Consider the following 20,111-nt stretch of genomic DNA (forward strand, 5'->3'; position numbering starts at 1 on the left):
ACGGAAAACTTGTTTGTGGGGTAGAAAAGGCTTAAATTAATAAACTACGCAATTTTGCTTAATTCATGTTTATTCGATGGGATGCGGAACTTGATCTCAGACATATCGAGAACGAATATTTCGAAACATTTGTGGGGTAAAGGATGGCAATTTCAAGGCAAAGTATAACAACCTATCCCGACTGAAATACACAGTTCAATCAAACCAAAATGAATATAATAAAACGAATACACGGTGATAATATAAAACAATGTCGTAAATGTAAGGAATAATAAATGGATTGTAAAAAAAAAAAAAAATTGCACTGTAAGCAACGGGTGGCGCTGCGCTCACGCAAACATTTTGTGATCAGAATTACGTGCTTTCGACTAGAAATTACCGGGAATAAAAAGGTAACTACGACTAGTAATATTAGAATGCAATTTACAGGTTCTCTTTATCATCTCATTTATGCCAAATGCCTACACATTAAAATGAAGCCGCCTGCGTTTACGGAAAAAAAATATCCCGGACGCCCTCCGCTTGAACTTTAATGTCACGGTGAACATGCAAAAGCGCTATACTTCGTGTCAGCTTAGGTCCAGACGCAGCCGATGCCACAAGCGCAAGCTCCGGACTTTCAGAGAACGAGCGCTCAGCCACTAGGATCTTGAGGAGACGATGGACGCTCTGAAATAGGGCCTCCGGACAGGGGGCGACCGCCTGTATACCGCGGACGTGTCGGGCGCTTCACGTTTCTCCCTCTTGCATTGGACGCCTAAAATGTCCATATATTTGGCGAAGTTTCCTGCACTTTGCGAAAATCGTCGCTCACGGATGCGATGAAGTTCGTCTTGCTTTCTGCTTTGTATGCCAAGGTAGCATCCGATGCAATTCCTTATTACTATTAGCTTAATCTCTTCGTAGCACGGAACATCAGAAACTTTGAAGAGACAAGCCTTCATATTTTCACTACGCATAGGCGCAGCGCAAGGCTAGTCAAGTTCCTTTATACGTTTGGCGTGTATTTTCTTTGTGGTGCGTCATGGCAATTCTCCGAGTGACGGAACGACGAGTTCGGACTGATGCCTTCTCCTTACCCCGAGGATATGCTGCTGCTGCCTTTGGACCAGGCTGCAAGGTAAAACGGCCTAGCGAAGGGAACACTCTCTTTACTTTGGCATATGGTTCTGTAGCACGAATTTGTTAAGCCTTTCATAGATAATAGATTTTGGTTTTCTGATTGGTCGGTTGCTCCAATCTTTCAGTGTCGAAATTTTTTTTTTTTTTTTTTTTTGTGGAAGTATACCTATCCTTGTGTTTTGTCTGGCCTTCACGCGTTGATATTGCGGTGCTACTTCGAGAAGCAAAGGGAGTTGTGTGCTGTGAGGAAGCTTTTAAAGTTGGTGGGCCGCAATTATGACGACAGTATGAACAGTGAGCCACCCCGCCCGTATTTCTGTAAATGAAGTCTGCTCCATTTTGAAAAAATGACAATGCAGAGTTACCCGTTTTACCTTAACAGCACTTCCCTAATCTTTGCCTGAGCGTCCGTGCCGGCGAGCTCACCCTGCGTCATCGAGGGGGGGAGGGGGGGGGGTGCCGTTGAACCCCTCCCGAAATAAAATCCTGGCTACGCCACTGCGAAGAGACATACAAAATTGTGTGTATTGGAACTGTGGTTTTATTAAAACATCTTTGGCGTGCAAGCAGCAACAGAAAATCTAAGCGATCACATGATGGGACGCTCAAGGGACCAGCAAAGGATAGGAACACTCTGGAATGCAACGATAAAGTTAAAACAGCAGTATGAATGCCACTCTACGGCTGATAACCGCTGTCATCTGTGCGCACTGAAGCGTCTTCTTCGAGCTCCATCTCCTCCTGCTTTGTCGCCTCCAGGAACTGGCGCATCTGAGCGAAGAGGTCGTTGTTCTTCTGCTCTATGTGGTCCAGACATGCGTTGATTTCGTCCATAGCTGCATTCAGTGCTTCGTACTCTGCGAGAATCACAACGCGATATGCGTAGTGTAGAAACGTCACGTCAGTAGGCGTCGCGCGCCGCTAACCACGGCATCAGCGAACGCAAAGGGGGGGGGGGGGGGGGGGGGGGGTCGGGTCTAAACAAAGCACTATTATAGTTAAGCTGGTACAAAAATGGATTGAAATTAACCTCGCGAGAACCTCTGAGTGGCGTCGAAGTGGCTAGAGACGTCGGCCGTCTCACTACCATCCATCTGAGGCCTTCAGAGGGGTTCCTTTCAATCAAGAGGGAGTGTGATGCAAAAGTTCACAAAGCGATGAAAACTTCGACTGAAAGACTAGAATAACTTAACTTGCCTTCATCGTAAGAGGTTTCGTCAACTTCGGAGCCTCCCTCGGCCGCAGTCGTCTGATCTCCGGAAGCAGAACCGCAATTGGGGCCATCATCGCTCCGCGCCATTTTGATTTAAGTGCGCCGCGCAAAACTTTAAGGGCTACACATATTAAATAATAAAATGTAAATACATTTTTATTTACATCATTAAAATATTTAAATTAGAAATGCGTTTACGGTAAATTTATAACATTGTTTTCTAAATGTGCGTTAACAAAAATATTTGCTGCTGAACAGCCCGAAAAACAGATTATTGTTTCTCCATCTTGCTTCGTTACTGTCGGTGAAATTTTTTCGGTAAGTATCTGATTAATCTGATCACTGTGAATAGCTGATCTGTTTTATATTATTGAAATATCATCACGCGTGTATATGCTGACAGTAAACGACCCGTAGTTTTTGTATTCAGAACTGGTGTGTCGGTATTTCGGACGCCTTTAGCGTCTTTGTCCGGCACTTCCATTGGTTGTCGCGGAACGCTGAACCGAGAAGCGTTGTTTACCCCGTAGTAATCTCAAAAACAGAAAACTAGAAGCGTCTACCGGCCAAAGAAAGCTACGAATGATTGCAGTTGTTGTTTCGAATCGTAGAACTATCTGGCGAGCGTCCACCGATGATTCATTGTTTTGACTCCCGCGTTCAGGTAGAAATCGAGCAGGGACAAAGCAGCCATGGCCGACAACGATTTGTTGGACTACGAGGACGAAGAGGAGCAGGAGCAGACCGCCGGGGAGCCCATCCCGGAGGTGAAGAAGCCGACTGGGGGCTACGTGTCCATCCACAGCTCCGGTTTCAGGGACTTCTTGCTCAAGCCCGAACTCCTGCGCGCCATTGTGGACTGCGGCTTCGAGCACCCTTCCGAAGGTGCGTTTGCGGCGCTCGCTGGGCGTCGAACGTAGTCGGTGACATCGCATAACAAAACGATAAATGGCGTTCATTGGATCGAAATCCCGAAGCTATCTATATTTTGATGCTGACACGAACAACAAACGTATCGCGGGCGTCTTTTAACTCACGTTCGGCTTCTGCCTCGCGCAGCTGTTTTCAGTGGTCAATTGTGACAAAGCTTCAGGGCTGCTTACGCCACGCCCAGCAGTTTTTTTCCCTGTCAACTTTGGTGTAACTGTTACCAGCGTCATTTCATTGATGAGTGAGGTCTTCTCTGTTATTTTTTTTTTTGTGTGTGCTTGGAGTGCGGCAGGTGCTCATTCCATTTTGTATAAGGTGTTCAGCTCTGTCAAAGCTTTTGGCACGACTTTATTTACTGACTCAAGGCTGATTCAGACATGTATTTATGACTTCCTGCGTTGCACGGACATTGGTTACCCTAGCAACCCGTAAAAGTATCTCATTTTCACTCTTAGTGCAGTTAGTTGTGCTAAAGGGCGAGGAGATCGAACTGTAGGGAGCACTCTGACCCATTTGTTATCCCCGCACATCAGTTTACCCAACACAAAGCCTGTAGACATGCCCACAGGTCTTGTGGGCATATTCACGTCTTAACATAAAGATGCTAGCAATAAACAAAGCAACGTTTATTGTTGGTGCCGGATCCCTCTTGAAAGCAGTCGGAGAATGCGAGCTTGAGCCACTTCGTCGGCTTTTGTGCTGAGCTGGGCATGTGCTTTGTGCATGCTGCATTGTTCATGCAGGTCGGAGTGGTAGCAAAAGAGCCCCTCCTTCCCCTCAGGCAACCCAAAAACAAAAACTCCAGCTCAACGCTAATGCGACATTAGGTTAAGTCAGCAGAGCACTGAGTTATTGTTATTTGTTGTCCCCAACTGTGTAGTTCTAGAGTTAGCTGCTTGGGGTGCCACGATCTGGTCCCCTCCCTAGTACCTGGCTTGCATTGACGTCGCAGCAGCCACCATTGCTCCACACCATGCCCACTGTACCTGTACCTTCTGCAGCATGCATTTGACCCATCAAATTTGTTCTTGGCAAGCCTTGCTGCGAAGGAAAGATGTGATGGTTCGAAATGTACGGCTACAAAAGGTATGAGCACAGGAGCATGGCACGGTGCCATGACGTCACATGAAAAACATGCGTGTATATGCAAATGTCTTATTCATTCTTAGTTTGTATGACAGATTGCACAAATTAAATTTTAGATGAGGTCACATGCTGGTGCCAGTTGCTTTGACAGCTTGTGTGCAATCTGTTAAATAAATTTGTAAATGTCTGCAGTTGTACTCTATTTCACGGTAACATGGCGGACTGTGGAGGCTACGGCCCCTGCGACCGAAGTAGAGCGTCGGAGCAAGTCAAATTTGGGGGTTTTACGTGCCAAACCTACGACGGGCATCTGGCACGCCCCAGCGGAGGACTGAGGATTAATTTCGACCACCTGGGGATCTTTTGACGTGCAACCGAAAGCTCGGGTACACGGCGCCTTCTCCGCAATAAGCCTCCGTCATATTGCGGGCACCTCGGTCAGGATCGTCGGAGCAAGGAATGTGATACCGTGTCACGGGACACTGCGTATGTTTCACTGCGCCAAATGCGAGGCCTGCAGTAACTGGCTGTCATCTGCTGTGAAACAAACTTTGGATGAATGTCCACTGACACAACATTGCCATCCGCTAGAGTAGTGCTCTCTAAAACAGTTCATGAGGCAACCTTACACTCAATTTACCCGTGAATCTTTGGAGAGTGCTAACACCAGGGCCAAGTGCTGTTTTGAGCGGAAGCAGTCGATTACGTGACTGCTTCCGGTGCTACAATGGGAAAAAAAGTTAGGAACGAATATGAATGTCGCGTCACTTCTTTTTAGTTTAAATATAATTGATACTCGTCGCGAATATTCCTTTTTTATATATATATTCTTGATAGAGATAGTATGGTGGTTGTTAAAAGAAAAAGAAGCCTAAAATCACTTTTTGTCGCGGACGGCGCTGTTGGTGTAGCGGTAACAAGGCCACCGTGATCTCGACCATAGTGTTGTCACGTGCTTTGCTTTGACACTCGTATTGGTTCACGGGGACTGCAGCCTCAACAGTTTTCCCAGTTATCGTGTAACAGAGTATAGTATGAGAACAAAGTTTTGCAGCTGGTGCTACACGTTTGTTGACATTTACTATTGAGTTGAAATGAAATGCAAACAGGGGAACACGTGGCCGTCGACGCACGTTGCGCCTCCTGGAGGCCTCTGGAAACTAATAAAATTAGAGAGTAGGGCACTGCAAGGGTGTATATCCTACTCTGATTAGTTTGACCTTCAAACTGCACGACCCAAGCTTGGACACCGCGTCGGTGGTGCACTGGAAGCTCCATCACAACCACTTTTGTTGCCCCCGGCACGAGCCACGCAAGGAACCTCGCCACCCGCAGCAGGAGCAAGCTGCTTGCACATGCGTCTGCGTAGTATGACCGCAGCGTCATGCTCCCTCTTGTGCAGTTTTCTTTTTTGTTGTCGTTGGCTCGACAGGGGCGGCGCAGCTCTGAAGCTGATGTTGTGCTGGGCAAATGCAAATGTGTGACCTGCTTTTATGGTGACAGCGTGCACTTGTTCTTGCTTCCACCTCTGTTCGGTAAAGAAACTTTTGCCTGACCTGTGTGGTGTCCCCCCCCCTCCTTGGCTTTGCAGTACAGCATGAGTGCATTCCCCAAGCGATCCTGGGCATGGACATCCTGTGCCAGGCCAAGTCTGGTATGGGCAAGACAGCCGTGTTTGTGCTGGCCACTCTGCAGCAGCTGGACCCTGTGGACGGACAGGTGGGAGGACTTCCCTCGCTCGCATCCATGTAGCACAACGGTGTGGGTGGTTCTCGCCATCCCAGTAGGAGTGGTAAAATTTTGCATTGGTGCAGCTTCATGGAAATTAACCGCGCACCTTTTCATTCTCAGAGTTGGGGCTTTTTTCATCAGTAAAATGCTGAATTTATATTGTTGCACTTCAGCCTTTGCTGAAATATCTAGATTGTGCTATATGGAAAGCAGAATCCACTGTCAGTGTTAGAAAAAACATTGTGGTTTAACTTCCTCAGACCTATACAATACCAACAAGCATTTTTTTCTTTTGTAGTGTGTTTCATTCTATTCTTTTTCTACTCAAGTTCTCCATGTGTAATTGGGATACTGAAGCTAAACAGCCCCGAAGTCCTGTAATAGTTGCAATTTAGTTTTTAAAAGGCATCTGCTTATTTAATTTAGAAAACATTAAACAGTCAACTTGAAATGTGAAGGCAATTTCTTTTTTCCATCTAAGTTTTTCGGGGAAATTGGCGTCGCGTTGTTTTGTGACATGCTGCGACACCGTGACGTCGGTTTAACGGGAGCAAGCGCAAATGAATGGACAAATTTTTTGGGATTGGTGGTTCCGTTAAAAAGGGTGACATGTCTTCAAACGAGATTTTAATTTACTTGCACCACTGGTGTGCTGGGGAAGCCTGCTTGGGGCTGGGCATGCGACCAATCTTGATCCAACTTTGGCAGGGCGCCACTGGCCACATCTGCTTGTGAATGCTGCGGTAGTCGTAAGCTGAGGTTCTTTCCCGGTCACAGGTGTCTGTGCTGGTGATGTGCCACACCCGAGAGCTGGCCTTCCAGATCTCGAAGGAGTACGAGCGGTTCTCCAAGTACCTGCCCTCAGTGCGGGTGGGGGTGTTCTTCGGGGGCATGAACATCAGCAACGACGAGAAGCTGCTGAAGAGCAGCTGCCCCCACGTGGTGGTGGCCACCCCGGGCAGGGCCCTGGCTTTGGTGCGCTCTCGCAAGCTCCAGCTCAAGCACATCAAGCACTTTGTGCTCGACGAGTGCGACAAGATGCTCGAGCAGCTCGGTGGGTCTTCCTCGCTCCCCCGCCCAAGCCCTTGTGTTGCTGCTTGGTCGAAACCACGCCGCCCGGGACGCGTCTCAGACTCGAGTGTTTTGCGTTCTGTTCTGTCCGTGCCTCAAAAGTGGTGCCAAAGTGCAAAAAATGCTGTGGCAGTAGCTGGAGCGTTATTCTGTTTGGTGTTGCGGTCCCAGTGGTCGGGTGTAGAAGTTCTGAGAAAAAGCGGGAGGAAATGTGAGCGTCGCTGTCGACGCCGAGTTGCAACTCCTGGCTGCCGACGCTTTTGGTTGACTGTGAAGCTGGAGGGCGGGCGACCTGCGGCGGAACAAACGTCTGCCAGATTCACCAGCGCCGCCGTGACTCCGCCAGGATCGCGGCGGCGGTTGTAACGATTGTGCGATCTAGTCAGGCGGAAATCAAGGGACCACTTTTTAGGATGCGGTAAACGCCGGTCGGAGGCGCGTTTCGGGCACTGTAATTAGAGCTCGGCATGGCTAAATTACTTGAGCACAAAAGAGAATTGCTGGAACGTAGGACTATGTGTGCTGCACACGCTCACCTTGCCTGCATAAGAGATTTGAAGGGAATTTCCAAAATGAGGCTTCGGCAAATGGACTTGTAAAGTGCCTTTTGCTCTAGGACAGTTACTGCTTTGGATGCCAGCAAGTGCAGCGCATTTAACTACACTTGAGACATGCTCCTCGGTGCTCAGGTAATTCAGCAAAAGGTGTGTCAGATGGAGTGCCCCATGACCTCATTGAGCTATGGTCTGTTGTAACGCAGGATATGTAGAAGGTAGCACATGATAGTTGCGTTCCATTGTGCTTTGGCTGCGTGTGCTCTCAAGACGCCGAAGCATCATTGAGCGTAAAAAGCTTGTGCTGGAGGTGGGGCTTCTACAGCAATTATATTGAAGCTGACTAGGGTACTGGATAAATTATCTAATTGAGTGCTCACTCCCTTTGACCTTAACTATGAGCGAACGAGGACCTATTAGAGCAAGGGCAGTGCTTGCAGTGTGCCTGCTATATAAATGTGCTCATGAAGTTGAAACAGTCTTGGGACTGCATGCTCCTGCTTGAAGTATTTACTTTGCTCGCTCCGATGATGGAACAGGGTATAGCATGTAGACGCAGGGCATTATTTGCTGCATCCCTCAATTGGGCTAATTGGCAAACATGAATCGTGGTGTAAGGTGCAAAAAAAAAAAAAAAAAGCAATGGACACATGAAAGAAGGAAGGCGCCTGTAAGTGTCTCATTTCCTTTGTCTGTTTGTTGCACCTTGCACTGCGACTCCTTTTTGATAGTGGGACAACTAATGTTCCTAAGCAAAAGACTATCTCCTACTGGTTGTGTAAAATTTGCTGGCATCTGTACTTCTTAATTGAGGCTATGCAGGTATCTATTTGCCTCGTGGCAAAGCCGACATTGCGACTGTCGCTCATTTTATGAGCCTAGTTTTAAACAGATCATTTTAAGGGAGCTGCCATGGCTCTTATTGTTCTCGTGTGTATGGCAGTATCCTAATATAGTATGTGGCTGTGAGTGAGCAAATCTAGAATTACCCTTGTATGCTTTTCTTTCTCCCCTCCAGACATGCGTCGAGACGTGCAGGAAATCTTCCGCAACACACCCCACGAGAAGCAGGTCATGATGTTCAGCGCCACGCTGAGCAAGGATATCCGGCCCGTCTGCCTCAAGTTCATGCAAGACGTAATTACCCCCAACAGCCTTCATCCCTCGCACACCACACCTCCACTTGGCCAGCCGGCTTCGTTGTCCAGGTCTCCTGCGTCCGTCCTCCGTGGCTGAGGCCTAGCTAGCTGGATAGAGCATTTTGGGAAGGTCAGAAGCACGTGCGCAATGTCGGGGGAAGCTGAATAAGTTTGGCATCGGGAGAACCGTCGCTCAATGGCCAGGGCTCGCGTGTTAGTTGTCAGGCGCGTCTTACACCGCACGGAGTCCATCGAGAGCAAAGGGTTAGTTTCGGCGACGTCAACCAAAGTCGGTTTTGCATCAACCTGCGGAAGAGGCATCGTTGGAAGCAAGTTAGGATGAGTCGAGGCGTCCGTTCAATCTTGCGGTTCCCTCGTGAGAGCATTGTCATCTGGCTTCGTCGTCTTCAAAAGTCTGCGCGTGGGAAGGCAGGGTTAGGGCGTCTATCAGAGCTTGAGGATCCCCTGGGAGAGCTTGTCGGAGGGTGTTGTCATCTGGCCTCTTCGTCTTCGAGAGTCTGCGCGTCCGCCTGCGTGGGAAGAGCCTAGCTAGACCGGATGGATGGGGTCCCCCTTGCGTCTTCCACTCCCAGCTAGGGTAGGTTCCCTTGTCACCCCGGAGGGCCGAGGTTGTCGGGTCACGGTGCCGAGATCGGTGGTGTCGGCGCGCCTCGCGTTATGGACACTTGTGGTGCCGTGCATCTGGACATTGTGCTCTGAAGACCGTCGTCGTGTGGCGAGAGCTGCGACGGTTGCTGCTTCGTCGTCTCCGCCGGAGCGGGAGGTTGTGTGTTGCGTCCGAGCTTGGCCGGTGGCTGCTGCTGCGTGCTCCGGAGCCGGACGGGCGCTGGCTTGGCTCGGCGACGGCTGCGACCCGCCGAGGACGCCGGACCGAGGACTGGTGGTCTTTGGGTGGACGGTATCTGGGGGGGGGCACGGGTGGCATTGTGCTTGTTTTCAGGTTGTTGGGAATGTTGGCTGGGTGGAGGTGAAGATTCGGAGTTCTGTTGAGAAAAGGGGGTGGGGGGATGACCTTTGTGTTCTGTTCTGTTTGAGGATGTTATGTTTGGTTTTCTTACGGTAGTTTTCTTGATTTAGAGACAGACTATGGGAGGGTCTAGGGAAGGTGGGTGGGTTAGTGAGCTGAAAAAAAAAAAGTGCAAGCTTTGTAGTTTGTATGGTGTGTCTAGTTACGGGGGAATTGCTAACTTATAAAAAAAAAAACAAAAAAAAAAAAAAAACAGTATCTATGAACATGGAAACTCACAGCAATAACTGGGTTTCAGTTCATCTTGGGCACTATCCTCGTTGCAGGACCTGTTGTGTGTAGGGATGCATGCCGAGAGACTAGGGGAAGCCGTTGCTATACTTAGCTTCCCAGAGTTTTTTTTCCCGACAGACCCGCGTTGAGTTGCCCACCTGATGCATTCTGCTTCCAGCCGATGGAGGTGTATGTGGACGACGAGGCGAAGCTGACCCTGCACGGGCTGCAGCAGTACTACGTGAAGCTGAAGGACAATGAGAAGAACCGCAAGCTCTTTGAGCTGCTCGACCTGCTCGAGTTCAACCAGGTGGTGATCTTTGTGAAGACGGTGCAGCGCTGCATGGCCCTCGCCCAGCTGCTGGTAGAGCAGAACTTCCCCGCCATTGCCATCCACCGCGCCATGACACAGGAGGAGAGGTGAGGTCCCGCCACTAGCACCCGGAGTGTGAGCTGGAACTTTTGCGATTAGGTGGAGGGTGCATTAGACTTGGGAACAAAAGTAATGAATGTTGCCTTCCACTGGATAGAAACATTGAACTTTGTTTCTGCACAATTGTTGACTTTGGTTCTAATCTGTGATAAATTACAAGTAATAAAATCTTTGCAGAGTTAGGAATTAGAAGTTTAACTACAGTGGATGCCTCGAGCTCTGGGGAGACAAATCGGTGAGGAGACGAAACTATGAAGGTGCATTTTCATTATCATCATCATCACCACAAACAATCGCTCACTTGTTTGTAGCGATATGGTGTGCACTTACTGCATACCGCAGTGCTCAAAGCATGCTTTTGCACTGGGTATATGCAGCGCGGAGGGCATTCAATGACATGATTGCATTTGAGCATTTCCTCTCCTTCGAGGACACACCGCTTGCTTTTGCCAATGTCGTCCATGATTGTCGCAAGAGACAAAGTAACTAAAAATAGGAAATGCATTTTTCGTGCATTGCTTAAAGTCTCCCGTAAGTTGAGGGGGGTCCCTACAGGAAGGAAAGGGGGGGGGGGGGGGGGGGGGGTTCTGATGAGATGTACTAGATGCACATAAAATAAACCCCACTGCTGACTCTACCCACGCTGTACCTGCAACCCTCCAATTGCTAATCCCCAAATGTTACATCCCTGAAAACAAGCTATTTTATTGCAAGATATTTTTATTTCACTAATGCTGCGGCTGTAAAGGGGGGTCTGAGACCATCCTTTAAAATCAGTGGAGGGTCCGAGGCCCCCTCGAGAACCCCCAGACTTTAAGCCCTGGTTTCGTGAATCATTGAGAAAAACACAAACGCTGTCCTGGCACTCCCGCGCATGACCATGCATGCGCTTGTTTTTCCTGCCAAAAGGACTTTGATGACATTGAATGCAAGAGGGAGCTAGGTTACTTCTATCTAAACATGTTTAGAAGAAAATAATAGTGTCACATATCTTCCACGAGCCTTGCGTTGCCGTCTTCTATGGTGGCGAATGCACTAATGACTGCGGTTGGAGGGTCTGCTTGCCATACAGTGTTAGTTCCCGAGGCGGATGCTGGGGAGTGCCACTCCTCAATCTCCTCCACAATAATCTTGTGTTGGGCTGCGTGGCATGGCTTGTGTCGACTTGGCGTTGGCAATTTTTCACACGTCGCTCTTGAGAGTCCATGTTTCGTCACCCAAATTGTTGGTCCAGCATCGACACGTTTCACTGCTTTAATAGTTTGATAGCAGAAAGAAGAATGGTGGTGGTTGTAGTGGGTGTTTGTGAGAAATTCGAACCCGGCTTTTCGCACCGCAAAATTAAAGTAGACATCGCGGAGGGCTCTAACTTCGTCAGAACGTAGCGCCAGCCGTTTGAGCAAGATGCCAAAGTTTCAGCACCAACCGTTATCATATTCAAAAGTTATGAGTGATTTTTTGAAATTTTCAACGGGAAAAATTTTTGCGGGTATTCGGCTTCTGACGTCATAAAGCTCCTTGTATTCAAGAGCTCGGTCGGCCGCCATTTTTCCATTTAAATTTTTAGAAAATTGCTTAAAACTTATGAATACGATAACGGTTGCTGCTGAAACTTTGGCATCTTGCTCGAACAGCTGGGGCTACATTCTGACGGGGTTTAAGCTCTCCTTAATGCTTAGTTTATATTTTAGGTGCGAAAAGCTGTTTTCGGATTTCTCACAAACACCCGGTATATTTATGGTGTGTCATTTTGTGCACCTTGATGGGTTAAAGGGAAAGCTGAATCTTCTCTGTTACCTACAAAGACTGTTATCTCATCCCTTGAAGTTTGTACACGTCCAGTATTTTTTCCAACGAAAAATTAGTTGATAAGCTGCGTTCCTTGCCAAAGATTTTCAGTGGAAAGCATTTCTTTTCTGGATTTTATTCTTCCAACACTCTTACCCTGCAGCATTATCCTTGTGAGGTGTACTCAAGTCTGCGGCGAAACTCCTGCAGCTTTTTTTTCATAAGCGTCGGGCAGTTTCTGGCAGACTGGTCTGTGTTTTAGGCTCGGCCCATTCCACTTTAAGAAATTCGCAACCTACTTCTTGGAAATCTTAAAAGTTGCTTCGGGCGATGGTCATTTGTTGGTGACGGTGCGGGCCTTCACCTCTATGTCTTTGTAGGAGGCGCTGAGGCCCATTCCAGAAACACCCCCTTGACTGCAGGATACTAGCCATGCTTTCACAAAAAAATCCTTTGCCGTCGCCGTCTCATTTCACACTTTTTCAAAACTCCAAAGTTCCGTTCCGCTGCAATGTTATTGTTCGTTTTGGCGTATAAATTCATCTTCTGCTTGAAGGAAGCACTGCTCTGGCTCTGATGTTGTGGTGGCATCTTTGTAGGGTGGGAAAGTTCACGATTCGCGAAGATACTGGAAGCACTACCGTGGCACCGTAGCAGGACGAACGCTATGACAATCCTGTGTCTAATTGTGGAATGCTCTTGCTATATATTTTTTTTACTGCCTTACCCACATGCTTAGGTACAAGTTCCTACATTTCCGTTGCAGAGTTAGATTCCGGTTTTCTGTGTGCATGTGGAACTTCTTTTTTTTTTTCGTCGCAATAATAATATATTGTGTAAAGATTAATATCACGGTACATGTTAAAATCTCTTGGCTTAAAACATTCTGTTTAGATGATGTTTTATATGTGTAGATGCAGGGAAAAGTCGCTAGGACCTGCTATTCAGCTACAGCGCTGGCCCCTCTTCAGCCTTCCACCGCTCAGCTGCAGCATAATTTTGTCTGGCGTGCAGGACGGTTCACTGAGTGGTGGTGCTTCCGTGTTTCGTCTCGCAGGCTTTCCCGGTACCAGCAGTTCAAGGACTTTCAGAAGCGCATACTGGTGGCAACCAACCTGTTTGGCCGAGGCATGGACATTGAGCGGGTCAACATCGTCTTCAACTACGACATGCCAGAGGACTCTGACACATACCTCCACAGGGTGAGCACTGTTCCTTTCGGCCTTAAAAAGACAGTAAACTAGGGGGAAAAAATAATTAGCCTCAATGGGAACTCCCCCCCCCCCCCCCCAAAAAAAAAAAAAAAGATTTTACAGTGGAATCTCATTAATTCAAACTCGCGGATAATTCAAACAACATGCAGATCCCATTAATGTGTTTCTAGGAATGAAACTCCCGGTAATTAAAACAGTTTCCCCCTCGTGTTCAAATTATTGATATTCCACTGCAGTGCGTAATTTATGTTGACTCTTAAATTCTTGTGCTCTCTGCTTTCTTTTTTTTTGGGGGGGGGGGGTTGAGGCACTAAAAAAAAGTTGCGTTTCGGAATCGCTTCTTGCTCTAATTGACTGTCACAACGTAAATATTTCTCTATAAATTGTTTTTGGGGCAAATTTATTGTGGACGTGCAATCCAGGTACTTCAGAGAAATATATTGGAGTTTAGTGTCTCTAAATGCAATTCTGATGCATGCTTCTGCTCTGGGTCTGCATGCTAAATCGAAGCACGTTTCAGCATCACTTCTTGCTCAAAATAATTCTTGCAATGTTGAGATCGAACTATGAAATGTAATGAAATCGGCGGTGCGTGAGGAATTGTTTCTTCTGCTTTCTCAGGTTGCCCGAGCGGGAAGATTCGGTACCAAGGGCCTGGCAGTGACCTTCGTCTCCGACGAAACGGATGCCAAGACATTGAACGAGGTCCAAGATCGCTTTGACGTCAACATCTCCGAGCTGCCCGACGAGATTGACATTTCCTCCTACAGTATGTACCGTTTTCTTTCCATCCATCTCTGCACTCTTACGAGGGCGACTTTTTTAATTCTTTCTCTCCTCCTTTGCGTTGCAGTTGAGGGGCGCTGATCGAGCCGTGCCGGCGTCCCGTCTTGAAGGCCTCCAGAGGCTGCCCCATCCTTGTTTTGTACATCCGTCTTTGCCATCTCTCTGAAACACTTCGAGTTCATCGCGATAAGAAAAAAAAAAAAATCAAGAAAAACCTTGTCATTGTGTACATCATGTGTATGTGAGTCTAAATCATAGTTTTTGTTTAATGTGGCATTGCCAAGAAGAAACCAGTGCTGTGTGGAAATACAGTTTGTCACTCCCACCACCACTCTGTTTGTCTTGTGCTTTGCTTGTCTGAAGTTAAAGGGTCTGAAGAACTTTGAACGGTCTGATGAACTTTGAAGAGCTCTGAACAAGCCTAGTAACGCGAGACAGCTTTTTGCCGACGTGAAAACTTCTCTTTCTGAAAAAGCTCAGCAAGGTGTACCCCAGGTTCACCACAGCCGAATGCCGCCTGGATTTAGTTGGGGAGGCATTGGTCTTGGAGCGTGTGCCTAACGCTGTGGCTGCAACCACTGTAGAATGAGAATCACAAGGAAGTGTTTCACTTGTTTCGTCCTTTGTACCTTTGGCAACGCAGAGCCGAAGCACAATGGAAGGCAACAAGTCTGTGCTGAAGGCCAAGCGTTCACGAGAGATGCCCTGTGGCTCTTGTATTGTTGGTGACTATTAACGATGGCTAGGCTATTTATTACATTCATCCCCTGCATCTGCCAGCCCCAGTGCTTGGCTGGGCTTGGCAAATGTGGGTGGATGCTGGCACCACTTGCTCTGACCAAGAGGGAGTTCCCTTACAACAGTTTCCCTTAAACCGATTTGGCGAGCAACGAGACAAGCGACGGCGACCCACTTTGCTGTAGCTCGGTCAGTCGCGCGATGAGGCAAACTGCATGAAAGTGACCAGAGCGATGTGGCGTTTTCTAGAAAACTGAGAAATGCGACGAGCGACAGAAACTTAAAGCCTTTAATGTGTGGAGAGAAACAAATGAATTTCGCTTGGATTCATCTTGCGTGCTGAATGGCGAGTGTCCTGAAATTTTTTCATTATCTTGACGGGCAGTAGTTAGTAATATAGTAGTAAGAAGGCATGGGGTGCCGAGATGCTCTGGTGGCTGTGTGCGTCGGTTTTCTGAACCAGGTGGTGAAGGTGACTGGATCCTTCCTCTGATTAGAAACACTTCGGAGGTGTTCAATGAATAAGAAAAATACCGTTAAAAAGGTTGCTGGTAGAATTTAATGTGGCTTTGAGCAAATGGTTTCAGATGTGCAGACCTTTGAATTGTGAAGATTCTATCTGTAAGAATGGTCTTCGCTCATTTCTTGGATTGATTTTCAGGGGGAGGCTGTTGCCTTCCTTTGCCTGACTCCTGTTCTGCTGTAGAGTTTTCGGGTGCCTTGAATTTTCTTGTCGGGCATGCAGTGATCTCGTTCCTCTTGGCTGGCTGGCATAAGGGCTCTTCAAAAGCCGGCACCTTCTCTGATACGTTCCTGCTATCCATTGCCCTGAAAGTGGGAAAAACAGCTGTTCGGACAAGCTTGCTTGCTCTGATGCTGCCTTTGAAATGCTGTTTGTGGAGCAATAGTTGGGTTATTTTGGCTGAAAGTAAAACAGCCTTACTTTCATGGAATCGAAGTTTGACGCAAAAATGCTAGCAAGGCATGTGCTTTGTTTTTTTTTATTGTTTTTTTCTTCTAATCTTAAGTTTGTGACAGGTTAAGGCTCAAGTGGGAGCTCCTCCTACCTCAACCCTCTACCTCGTTGTCCTACCTCCACTTTTTTCTGAGCGAACGCAGGAGAGGAGGGGTTCGCTCTGCTAAAGTGGAACCTGTCGCCGATTATAGTAATTAGCTTGACTTTCATTTACAAAGCTTCGTAGTCTGGTGGTGAATGTATGCTTCTAAAACGAAGTGCAGTAGCAAATGCTTTTTTTTTTATAGGATGATGTAATTTTAACCAGTTGTTCCAACAAAATAAATTGACATCTGTTAATCTCGGTCACGATTATTTGGGAAAAGCGCCCACATTTTGAAGGAAAGTTAACACGGGTCTCGCCTATGCAAAATTAAACGAAATGTACACGGTAGTATACCACAAGAGGTGAAATACGTGAAAAATGCGCTCTTACCAGTTAATCCGCAGCGCAGCGTGAAAGCAAACAAGCAGCGTTAATAATGACCCAGGTATGCAGTACGCAGCTCTGCGCTTTCATTGCACTGGGCAACAAAATCTCGTTTCCTGTTATCGCGATTATAAGTCCTCAGCTAACCGGCGGGAACCTCTACATACCCTCTGCCGCATTTATCGAACGTTGTCCCCAAAGCACCGTTAACGCAACAAAAAATTTTTTTATTGTTATTTTTTTTTTTTTTTATTACTTGACGCATTTACGTTGTGTGTCGCATGTGTTTTTGATTGAGGGGGCACGCGACATGTAGAGGCTCCTTTCCACGAGTTGATAACTCGCTCGAAACTCCTCAGAGACTGCCCGAAACCGGTCGAGTGTCAGATAGCAAGGCTTCTCGTGTGCCCATGCTCGGCACGTAGGATATCATATGGACGACTTGGACACATATCAGATACAAGCATGGTTAGAAGGAGCCGGTACTGACCTGTGCGTTCGGGGGCAGCCTTCGGGGCGCGTAGAAGGTCTGGAAAGTCTCGATTTCGACGTAAAGGTAAGTTCAAGGTTATTTTTGGGGGTTGTGCAAGCTCCACGCGGGCTTGCGAATGCCAAGGTTTTGCGTTGAGGTCAGCCTGTTTCGGAATGTTGCGCTCTAAAAAGGCTCGTCTGCTGTGAGCCAGCTGCGAGCAGACAGCATACGTGGTCATTCGTGCTAGTTGCGTATCGCAGTCGAAAAGTGGAGGAAGCAGTTTACAAAATAGGTTAAATGGTTTGGGGAGAAAATATTGACTCGATTCTGATATACTGAATAAGTCATGTGAAATATTTAAGATACGCTAAGACAACGGTGGTGTAAAACGCGCAATTCGGTGTGGGTACCGTAGAGTCGATAACTCAACTAGGTGTAACTCGTGTAACTCGATGGTTGGTAACGTTCGTAACGTTGGTCGATGGGGTCGATGTTACCTTTCCCAGTTTCATTTTTCCTGCAAACTTTTTTGACCACCAAGAGCGCTAACTCTCGCCTTGACTTCGCGGAAGTCGAAAAACCGAACGCGTTCTTTTTTTCTTCTTTTTGGCGGTTTCGTTTGATTGGTTTGTTTGCATCTTGGTTTCCTCATCCGTTACGCTATGTTGTGTGTTATCACGTGTTACTGTTTTTTTTGGCACCGCTGCACCTCAACGCTTTCAAGTGTTTTTTTCCTTTCCCCAAGCGACTGACTGTACGTAGTACAAAACGAGAAGGCTAGATGCGTAGTGGCGCAGTGACCGATAGTGTTCCATGCGTTTCGTTCGCGTAGTATTTCTGCAGCTATGACGAAAACACTGCTCCTGTCGAGGCTCTGCAAGAGTGTCGCGGCTCTGAGGAGCTGCCGCGCTCCGCTCAGAAGCTTTCGGCGGCTAGAGTCTTCGGAGGCAGTGCCCAACGCCGTCCCTTACCAGACAGTACTCAAGAAGCATGCAGTAGAGACTCCCCGCTCTGTACCCGAATCCGCTGACGTTGTCATCATAGGTAAGCTTGTAAAACATCGGCATAGGAAAAAGGTTGATGCATCATCTTGATTTCGCGTTTGTTACGTCCCTGTGCTTCAGGTGGAGGCATCATTGGCTGCAGTACATTATACCACCTGACCAAGCTCGGCTGTACGAACGTTGTGCTGCTCGAAAAGGACAACCTAACGGCGGGAACGACGTGGCACACCGCAGGTCTGTGTTTCGTTTTGCAAACATCAGAGGGTGAAGGGAAACCTCTCCGACTCTCCGTGATTGGTGGGGCCTCCTCTCCACTCCCGTCTTTGTTCGTCATGCCAAAGTGGAGGTAATCTAACCTCTAATAGAAATGTATGAGTTGTAACGAAATATGTAATGCCGGAGTAAAAATAAAAAAAGTGCTAGGATTAAATTTCCATCTGTTGCATCACGCTTCATACAACTGTCACTTTGTAGGGTTCATCCGGTTCTGGCAAGGAATATTAGAACAGCAACAACCTTATTGCTGCAAGGCTGGAATGTGGCACTATATGCGTTTGCAAGTCCGGTGTCAGGGTCCCGCCATCTTCCTCAGTGGGGTGCACTCTTGGGCGCAGCCATAATCCGATTACGACGCCTTAGCAAGGCTTCGTAATCGGGTTATGACTCGTCCAAGCGCACCCCCAGCCAAGCAAGATGGCAGTGCCCTGAAGCCAGACTTGCAAACGTATATATAGTCTGATTGTATGGTGAAGGACTTGTGTGTGTTTGTACAGGGCTGATATGGCGCCTGCGGCCGAATGATACAGACATTCAAATCCTCAATCATACGAGGCATTTGCTCATGAACGTCCTCGAGGAGGAAACGGGCGTGTACCCGGGCTTCATAAACAATGGCGGCCTCTTCATCGCAAATTCTAAAGAGCGTCTTGACGAGTACAAGAGGCTGATGACTGTGAGTACTTTTGTACCCGGCAATTTTCGAATGGCTTGCATGTCACACCAGATTCTTTCTATTTCTATTGATTTTGTGATAGAAAATATTGTGTATAGTAGGTTCGCAGAGATCACTTTTCAAGCAATCATCGGAAAATTATAAATGCACTCAACTAACTGCATCTTTCTGCAGGCTTCAGTCAGTAAGGATGACTTCTAGATGTAGGTAACAAATTTGTCGAGCTTGTCGATAGCTACCACATTTTTTATGTTACCCATTTGATATACTGTAAACGACTTATTGTTTTGCGGGCTCAATATTTTGCGATTTAGGTAAAAGCTGGAATTTTGGAATAATTTGCGATGCAGTGGGATCTCAATATAGATTCCAATGTGTTTACATTTTACTGGACTTGTTTGCGAGACCTATTTTTTGGGAATAGTAGCCGATTTGTGAAGTTCGTGAAAATTAGGTTCTTGCGAAAATTAAGTCGTTTACAGTATCCTAGCCATAGCTGTTTGCAACTCCATTCTCGTGCATTTAAACCTCTCTCCCCCGCTTCACGTTTCGAACGCCAGACTGCACCGGTTTTAGATGTGCACTTGGTAGCTTTTCCTTCACATCTTTTTCTTTGTGTGGCATTGCCTCCTTTGAAGTTGCAAAGAATGGAGATCATGAAAAAGTTGTCAATAGCTTGTGTAACTCACACTTGCACCTCTTGTTTTATCAAGTAAATATGGCATCCCTTGTTTGCTGGCTATATGACCATTGCTGTACTCTAATCCATCTAACGATCTACCTGCAGTGCACACTACGAGCCCCATCCAAACCAATCCAGTGCTGTGGACATATCATGTGACTATGCGCCTCACACGTTGCTGTGCCCCTCTCGATGGTCACATGACACGTGGCATTGAATTGGCCGGGACGGCTCATGGCGTTCTTTACAGTCAACCTTTAAGAAATACTGCAATGAAAAAATACATTTTGTTCTTAAAGCGTAATTGGGACAAATACTTATAAAAAAATAGCTTTGTTACGAAAAAAATTTTTTCACACAATAATTACGCTTTTAGACACAATTCAGGTGGAAGTCATGGCCTGCTCTAAGCCCTACCCACAAAACAGTGGCCTCACCCATCACTACTGGATTGGCTTGGCTGCTCGACTGAACACACTGACAAGCCGAG

At 47.2% G+C, this 20,111-nt stretch overlaps 3 protein-coding genes and 1 long non-coding RNA gene across 5 annotated transcripts in view; 2 read left to right on the forward strand and 2 right to left on the reverse strand.

The window, feature by feature from the left end:
* Positions 1 to 1,640: 1,640 nt before the first annotated feature.
* Positions 1,641 to 2,440, reverse strand: LOC8043183 (bublin coiled-coil protein). The gene is made up of 2 exons (XM_040215797.1): positions 2,320 to 2,440; positions 1,641 to 1,979 (listed from the first exon to the last, which is right to left on the reverse strand). Exons 1-2 carry the CDS (start codon positions 2,420 to 2,422, stop codon positions 1,801 to 1,803), a joined length of 282 nt encoding a protein of 93 aa, XP_040071731.1. The 5' UTR covers positions 2,423 to 2,440; the 3' UTR covers positions 1,641 to 1,800.
* A 130-nt stretch (positions 2,441 to 2,570) lies between these two features.
* On the forward strand, positions 2,571 to 14,659 carry LOC115308193 (spliceosome RNA helicase DDX39B). Of its 2 annotated transcripts, XM_040502905.2 has the most exons (9): positions 2,571 to 2,653; positions 3,000 to 3,220; positions 5,943 to 6,070; positions 6,860 to 7,136; positions 8,726 to 8,844; positions 10,286 to 10,527; positions 13,386 to 13,530; positions 14,164 to 14,311; positions 14,396 to 14,659. In XM_040502905.2, the coding sequence occupies exons 2-9, from the start codon at positions 3,028 to 3,030 to the stop codon at positions 14,407 to 14,409; spliced, it is 1,266 nt and encodes a 421-aa protein (XP_040358839.1). In that variant the 5' UTR covers positions 2,571 to 2,653; positions 3,000 to 3,027; the 3' UTR covers positions 14,410 to 14,659. The 2 variants fall into 2 exon arrangements, with proteins under 2 accessions (XP_040358839.1, XP_029829852.1); XM_029973992.2 differs by having other exon boundaries at positions 14,164 to 14,659.
* Positions 14,660 to 15,607: 948 nt separating this feature from the next.
* LOC115314887 lies at positions 15,608 to 16,974 on the reverse strand. The gene is made up of 2 exons (XR_003917614.4): positions 16,518 to 16,974; positions 15,608 to 15,894 (listed from the first exon to the last, which is right to left on the reverse strand). It is a non-coding gene; the product is annotated as an uncharacterized LOC115314887 (long non-coding RNA).
* LOC8036170 (sarcosine dehydrogenase, mitochondrial) overlaps positions 16,673 to 20,111 on the forward strand; it is a 79,366-nt gene continuing 75,927 nt past the window's right edge. The window contains exons 1-4 of the mRNA XM_040215795.3: positions 16,673 to 17,067; positions 17,816 to 18,027; positions 18,108 to 18,221; positions 18,761 to 18,939. Coding sequence (XP_040071729.1) covers positions 17,829 to 18,027; positions 18,108 to 18,221; positions 18,761 to 18,939 — 492 coding nt within the window. The 5' untranslated portion in view covers positions 16,673 to 17,067; positions 17,816 to 17,828. The remainder of the gene's footprint in view (positions 17,068 to 17,815; positions 18,028 to 18,107; positions 18,222 to 18,760; positions 18,940 to 20,111) is intronic.

This window comes from Ixodes scapularis, unplaced genomic scaffold (genome assembly GCF_016920785.2).
Source record: "Ixodes scapularis isolate PalLabHiFi unplaced genomic scaffold, ASM1692078v2 PGA_scaffold3__209_contigs__length_174095766, whole genome shotgun sequence".
NCBI lineage: Eukaryota > Metazoa > Arthropoda > Arachnida > Ixodida > Ixodidae > Ixodes > Ixodes scapularis.

Excerpts from the sequence above, each read along its gene's own strand:
- LOC8043183 (XM_040215797.1), bottom strand. The coding sequence starts at position 2,422 with ATGGCGCGGAGCGATGATGGCCCCAATTGCGGTTCTGCTTCCGGAGAT. Across the intron at positions 1,980-2,319 it reads CGAAACCTCTTACGATGAAG|AGTACGAAGCACTGAATGCA; the intron begins GCAAGTTAAGTT and ends TGATTCTCGCAG.
- LOC115308193 (XM_029973992.2), top strand. The coding sequence starts at position 3,028 with ATGGCCGACAACGATTTGTTGGACTACGAGGACGAAGAGGAGCAGGAG. Across the intron at positions 6,071-6,859 it reads TGGACCCTGTGGACGGACAG|GTGTCTGTGCTGGTGATGTG; the intron begins GTGGGAGGACTT and ends TCCCGGTCACAG. Across the intron at positions 10,528-13,385 it reads GCCATGACACAGGAGGAGAG|GCTTTCCCGGTACCAGCAGT; the intron begins GTGAGGTCCCGC and ends TTCGTCTCGCAG.